The sequence below is a fragment of the Helianthus annuus genome, chromosome 3 (assembly GCF_002127325.2).
Source record: "Helianthus annuus cultivar XRQ/B chromosome 3, HanXRQr2.0-SUNRISE, whole genome shotgun sequence".
Classification (NCBI taxonomy): Eukaryota; Viridiplantae; Streptophyta; class Magnoliopsida; order Asterales; family Asteraceae; genus Helianthus; species Helianthus annuus.
The window spans coordinates 158,717,037-158,724,386 of NC_035435.2; the positions used below are offsets into that span (position 1 = coordinate 158,717,037).

Here is a 7,350-nt window from a genome sequence, read left to right on the forward strand (position 1 = left end):
TACTGAGTCGGACCCAACAACATCAGTATTGGCACCATGTTCGTTTTATGGTTAGAGAAGATGTTGATTGCCATACCGAATGCATGTATTGTGTCAGTACGAAATAAACCAAATCGGTACCGATCAAGATCCTACCAAGAAGCGCGGGAGAAATAAACTAGTATATATTAATTCAAACTACTCATAAACAGTAATTTTATTTTATAATTGATATTAATTTCATTTCATTTCACAATATAAAGTTCATAATTTTTTTTGTTTCATTATATGACATGTGATAAAGGTAATACTCAATGTTATCATGTCATTATAGATATCGTTTGATATTACTCAATGTTATCAGACAAGAATAAAACATTCAATTCATCAAAGTAATAACGTAATTACAATAATATAATATTGCTTTCGTATTGTACCGAACAACATCGGTACCGGTACGATGATGCCAGGATTCATTTTATAGTTTTCGATTTCGATAATATTTCATTTATACAACTCTTTTTGCACCAATAAATGAATATCAGTAATAGTAGCATCATGATTTGAACCAATCGATATCGTTTGATCATTGGTGTCGGTACTGGTGTTTGTTTTTATTGTTTTTGGTCGATGTAAAGCACGCATCATACAAGTACTTTAACGAATCGAACCAATACCCATCAAATGTTCGTGTACATACCGCTACAACGCGCAGAGAAATACTCTTAGTTATTAATAAATTTCTAATTAAACACCTAACATAATCCGCACGCGCATTGCATGACGTCCTCTCTACACCCTCCACCGACGTTCGCTCTCAGATCCAAAAACCAAATATTTTATCAATTCATTATTACCCCACCCTTGATTCCTTCCTTCCTTCACACCTTCAACCAAACCAAAATCCCAAAACTGTCACAGATCTAATCCTTCTTCAACCAATGGTTTCCCCCACCACCACCGTCGTTCCCCTCCTCCTCTTCCTCTTCCTCACCACCACCACCGCCGAAATCCGCTACACCTCCCTCCGATCCGACCCCCGCCCCATCATCCCCTTAGACGAATTCGGCTTCACCCACACCGGCCGACTCGAACTCAACGTCACCAACCTCTCATTCTCCTCACCACCCCCTGACCCCACCAATCTCGGCTTCTTCCTCTGCACTCGCGACTCATGGCTCCACGTTCTCCAACAGATCGAAGACGGTGACGTCACCTGCGCCCTCCAATCCGACGTCATCAAACACGTCTACACCTTCACTTCAGATTCCCTCACTTCCAAATCTCTCAACCAGTTTTACCTCCAACAAGATGCCGACCAGTACACTCTCGTCTTCGCTAATTGCCTTCCTCAGATTAAGGTTACCATGGACGTACGATCCGCTATGTATAATCTAGACGGACGCTCCAGATCTCGCGATTATTTATCCGCTGGAATTACCGTTTTACCCCGGGTTTATTTCCTATTCTCTTTGGTTTACTTCACTTTGGCTGCAATTTGGATATCTGTGTTGTACAAAAAACGGTTAACTGTCTTTGGAATTCATATATTCATGCTTGCTGTTGTGGTCTTAAAGGCTTTGAATTTGTTATGTGAAGCCGAGGATAAGTCGTATATTAAGCGAACGGGTAGCGCGCACGGGTGGGATGTTTTGTTTTACATATTTAGTTTTCTAAAAGGGATCACATTGTTTACGTTAATCGTGTTGATTGGGACGGGTTGGTCGTTTTTGAAACCGTATTTGCAAGATAAGGAAAAGAAGGTTTTGATGATTGTGATCCCGTTGCAAGTGGTGGCGAATATCGCGCAGGTTGTTATAGACGAGTCTGGGCCGTACGCGCAGGATTGGGTGACGTGGAAGCAGGTGTTTTTGTTGGTGGATGTGATTTGTTGTTGCGCGATTTTGTTTCCGATCGTGTGGTCGATTAAGAATTTGAGAGAGGCTGCGAGGACGGATGGGAAGGCTGCGGTTAATTTGATGAAGTTGACGTTGTTTAGGCAGTATTATGTTGTGGTGATATGTTATATTTATTTTACTAGGGTTGTGGTTTACGCGTTGGAGACGATTACGTCGTATAAGTATCTTTGGACTAGTGTGGTGGCTGCTGAGTTGGCGACGCTTGCGTTTTATGTGTTTACTGGGTATAATTTTAAGCCTGAGGCGCATAATCCGTATTTTGCGGTGGATGATGATGAAGAAGAAGCGGCGTCTGAGCAGTTGAAGCTTGAAGATGAATTTGAGCTGTGATGTATCTTGGTCGTTGTTTCGGCTTTCAGGTCTGTTTGGTTTTGAAATAGGAGTCATACAAATGAAAAGTTTAATTGATTGTTAAATTCATATTATTATCCATTTCTATACTATTCTTGTGTATTGGGTATCTGGAACAATGATACGGTTTTGTAAGTAGTAGTGTTCTTCATGTTGTTTGTTCTATTCATAATACAAGTGTTCATTTCTTGAAGCATATGTTGGTTTTTTGAACTTGTGTTTGCAAATATTGTTGGTATGATGTTCTTAATCCAGCTAAAGTCTAAAGTGCTGTTAAAAAACGATATATACATATATATTATGTTCTTTATAAAATGTGTTGTGTGATGCTACCAATTTATAGATTACTAAAACATGTATCCAGTTTAGTTTATATTCAGCATGTAAAAAAACATGTTGGATTGCAGATATGATGTTATATATCTGAAAAGTAACACAAACTTTTGAGTTTGAGATTGAGAGCTCACTTACCAAATTTTATTTTTCACCAAACGTTGGTTGTTATCCCATCCAAACTTTATTGAAAGCTTTAATTTGTAGAAATTAGAATTTGCCCCCTTCAGCTGCAAACGAACCGAACGAACGAACATGAATAAGGCCTTGTTCGTATTTGTTTGTTAAGAAATATATTATGTGTTCATGAACGCTTGCCGAACGAGATTTTATGTTTGTGTTCGTTTGTTAAGGAAATGAACTTGTTTGTGTTCGTTTGTTAATTTTAGGCAATGAACAAAAACGAACGTTGATTAAGGGGCTGTTTGGCTAAGCTTTTCAAAATGACTTATTTGCTTATTTGCCTTCTGAAAAGCAAATAAGCAAATAAGTCATTTTGAAAAGCTTAGCCAAACAACCCCTAACACAAACAAGCGTTCGTGAACATAATATATAATAAGGCGACACTTATTAAACCTTTTATTTATTGGAATTTTTAAGCATTTAAATAAAATATAAAACTAAAAACACTAATGAATTATTGAACACTAACGAACACGTTACCGAACGTTCATGAACATAAATGAACGAACACGGCCTTTGTTCATGTTCGTTCAATTAATTGAAGGAACGAATTTTTTTGTTCGTGTTCATTTGTTTAATAAGCGAACGAACATAAACGAACTTCCCGCCGAACTGTTCACGAACTGTTCGACGTACGTTTGGTTCGTTTGTAGCCCTATGTGTTTGTTTTGTGATATATTTTTGAGTTAATTAGAATTTGTTAAAGGATTCGAATTTAAAGAAATTAGATTTAAGTTCTAAAACATTCTCAAAGTAATTGACTTTAAAGAATTTTGAATTCATAAAAGAATTTAAACAATCATATCGGAATTGGAATATAGGTAGGCCAAAACTGACTTGGGATGAGAGGATTAGGCGAGATTTGTTAGACTTGCACCTTTCTGAGGACATGGTCGAGGATAGGAGTTCTTGGAGACGTAGGAGTAAAGTTAACGACATTTAGGAGGATAGTTCGGTTTTATATTAGATCCTCGACTTAGGGGCTTAGCTTTTCATCTTATATTGATAGCTCATGTGTGTTCTCACTTGCGTTTTGTGCTTTTGTATGTTTATTTGACTTTATGTCTGTGTATTTTTTAGGAGTTGGGGTCTTACTGGAAACAATCTCTCTATCCTTTGGGATAGAGGTAAGACTTGCCTGCATCTCACTCTCCCCAGACCCTACTAGCTTGGTTATAGGTGGGATTATACCGGGTACGGTTGTTGTAAATAGGAATTGGAATTTATCACCCCAACCCCCATCCCGGCCGCCGTTACGCCGGTGACCCGACCTGATACAACCCTGACCCTAACCTCACTAACCATCATGACCTGATCTGGACCGCCGACTCCGACCCAGACCGCCGATCTGAACTATCAATGTCGACCATATCCCTGATCTGAACCGTCAACATCAACCTGCATTACCGACCTGGACACCCCCCCCCCCCAACCCACCCCCGCGCGCGCGCGCGCCCGACCTACACCCGAACAGGGTGAGCAGTGTGTGTTGGGTCAAGGTCAGCCGACCGTCGACCCTGAGCCACACCTCTAACGCCTGTTTAGAGATAGTTAAATGCGCGGGTTGTGCTGAAGTCTCGCCATCGACACTCTTTTGCTATTAGTTGCCTGTTGCTTTGATTAGAGGGAAGGGTATTACCCTGGGTTCAATATTATATCGGCTAGATAAAAGTCATAAAACTTTTTGTTCGATGATTCAACCTATGGCGATTTATGACCTTCTTGACTTGTTTACTGTTGAGATCTTCAAATGCCTTAAGGCATTGTGTTTGGTGGGTTTTCTGAAAAAAAATTCATTTACAATCAAACAAGCAAACAAACCTGAGTTATGAGATCTTAAAACTTTATCTAGTAAAATCAAATCTATAAAATTATGTGCTTTTAGTTATTGGAGTAGGATCAAATACAAACCACATTTCGTATACAAACTGTAAGAACCATTTAAAAATGTTCACATAACTAACTATTATCACATAACTAAGTTCAACATTCAGGTATAAAATGTTCACAGTGGTGTAGAAATGGTTGCCGCGTGTACAAATATACTATACATCTACTGTAATATATCTGTTTATTATTTCAGTTTCACTTTAAGAATTGTTGCTACAATTCAAAAATGGAGCCATACCCAAATATCAAGAAACTGTATAATTTGTGTCAATATACATGATCAAACTTGTAGTTTGGGGCAGATACTGGCATTGGGATTTGCTACAGAACCTGTACACAAAAAGAAAAAAAAACATAAGAGCAAATAAAACCACTGCAGTAGATTTCAACCAATGGTAACCAACTTACAAACATCAGCAAAACACGGTTGTTTGGCCACCGGATCCTCTTCAAAAGGCGGTGGAGGTTGCCCGTACACCATTTCACAACTCATATCTTCAAAATCTGTAAAAACATATTTAGAATGTGGTTATGAATTTCAAATAAAAACGGGAAAGTCATGGTAGTCGCCTTTATCCTAGTAGGTATACCTCTATGGTCGTTTCGAGAAAAAGTTTACGCATACAACCATGAGATGTGAATCTTTGGTCACATATCTACTTTTACCAAGTTATCTAATTTTACTAGCCTATGCATCAATATTTTCATTCTATACACGGATAATAACACTTACACAAATAACATTACACACGCGAACCTATAATCGATATGGTGTCACATTTCACATTAGTTTAAGTAATTACTAATAGGAAAAAGTCTGATACGCGAATAAAAGCAGATATAGTCATGTATCTCACTCATGGTTCATAAGTGATTTGTTACAGGCATGGCTACGTAGGTATAAGACACCGAAGAAAACAATTATTTTCATGATTTTCTTTCAAAATACATTTACAAATAATGTTTATGCTTTTGTATCATATAATTTTGCATTTGAGAGAGGAAAACATACTTGGAATCATAGTCAGGGGAAGACCGAATTCGTTGGTGAAGAAGTCTTGAGTAGGAATTTTACACATATTCACACACATTCCTACGCACCCGCTGTTCTCCAAGTACCTATACACAAAAAAAAATAGACGTTTGTTATATATGATTACAAAATTTATATTACTTCAATACTAACCGAACCTTCTAAATAGAAAAAAAAAACTTTGGATGACTTTCGACCCGTTTGACACATTTCTTTCTAGTTATCTTTTTTTTTTTTTTTAATTTTTTTTTTTCTGTTTTGTAACACGAATCGACTCAACTTACCTGCATTTCTTGATATGAACACCGCTCCTTTGCTTTACCCCATTTACTTCTACTTCGATAACCTATAAAACATGACCGAGAAAAGGTATAGTAACGGTTAGAAGTTGGTTTTTATGGTTGAACATACCAAACAAATATGCTAAATTAGGATGACACATTTTTAACTACCTCAGATGGACCAACTAACCAATGGAAAAATGGGACTGTTAAGGCTGCATTGAACTCTGCTGCCCATTTTGTAGGTGGAAACAGTTTCCTAAACTGCAACAAAACATGCAGTAAAACAGTAGATTACATAAGCCATCAAGGACATGACACGTGTATAATGTTAAAAAGTAAAAAACTAGAGTTACAAAGTATAAACCTGTTCAGGGGCACCAGGAGGAAGCATAGATAAAAGGACCTCCCTAACAACTTCTTGCTGTTGTATCCGGTTTCGTCCTTGCATTACTCGCCTCGAAACATCGACAAAACTTTCATAGTCATAGTCAAACAATCCTTTTTTCTTACCCTCGGTTTCTTTGTCCGGTTTCCCGGAAAACTTTTCCATTTTTCGCGCAAATAAACTCATAAACACCTTCTCGAACACCCCGTCGTTATACTTTGTCTTCTGTCCCATTGGCGCGGGTTGTCCTGACGGCTCAGCAATCCCACACCGGATGAAACTGCCGCCAGGATAATGAATGTGACGCTTTAATGGTGAACATCGGTGGATATTAGTGTTTGGAAATTGAACAACTTGGTAGCTTAGAACCACCATGAGTTCGAAAATTCGATAATTAATCTATGGGTTCAAGGAAACCTTAATCACATCAATTTGATGATGTTCATAAAATAGGAACATAACAAGGATGACTAAATGCAAGAATAAGATTGTGTCAATTTTGGCCACACGTATCTTGTTTAAGCTATTATCTTTTTATCTAGTTTGAATGACAAAAGTGCCCCTGGTTGGTTACCTTTACAAGGGAGAAACTCGTGGTCCATATGAGGGTTGAAGTGACATTTTACAAGAGTAAAGTGAAGGCTAACTGGTGGGGACCAAATGGAGGAACCTAAACAAGTAGTAATTGGGAGGTTGAAACATAGGCCACGCATGAATCAACATGTGACACAACACCATCCATAAATATGTAATATGAGGGTTAATGGGCCAAGCTAGGGTAAGCTCGGGCCCAAGCTTCAAATTGTACAAGCACAACTGTCACACCCCCAAAATCCACCTGCGGAGTATCACCGCTTGGGAGCGTGACTGACCAGGATCAAGCCACCAATCATATCGAACATGTAATTAATATCAAATGTAATAAATGTAGACCAATCATTCAATACGATAGGTGTTCAAAACATAATCATAGTTTCAGAGTATAGCGGAAGC

General features: G+C 38.2%; 2 protein-coding genes across 2 annotated transcripts; one reads left to right on the forward strand and one right to left on the reverse strand.

The window, feature by feature from the left end:
- Positions 1-753: 753 nt before the first annotated feature.
- Positions 754-2,445, forward strand: LOC110930379 (protein CANDIDATE G-PROTEIN COUPLED RECEPTOR 7). Its single transcript, XM_022173680.2, has one exon. The coding sequence runs from the start codon at positions 921-923 to the stop codon at positions 2,226-2,228; it is 1,308 nt and encodes a 435-aa protein (XP_022029372.1). The 5' UTR covers positions 754-920; the 3' UTR covers positions 2,229-2,445.
- A 2,260-nt stretch (positions 2,446-4,705) lies between these two features.
- Positions 4,706-6,874, reverse strand: LOC110930378 (beta-carotene isomerase D27, chloroplastic). Its single transcript, XM_022173679.2, has 6 exons — positions 6,337-6,874; positions 6,141-6,233; positions 5,973-6,034; positions 5,668-5,774; positions 5,064-5,159; positions 4,706-4,985 (listed from the first exon to the last, which is right to left on the reverse strand). The coding sequence occupies exons 1-6, from the start codon at positions 6,730-6,732 to the stop codon at positions 4,936-4,938; spliced, it is 804 nt and encodes a 267-aa protein (XP_022029371.1). The 5' UTR covers positions 6,733-6,874; the 3' UTR covers positions 4,706-4,935.
- Between the last annotated feature and the right edge of the window lie 476 nt (positions 6,875-7,350).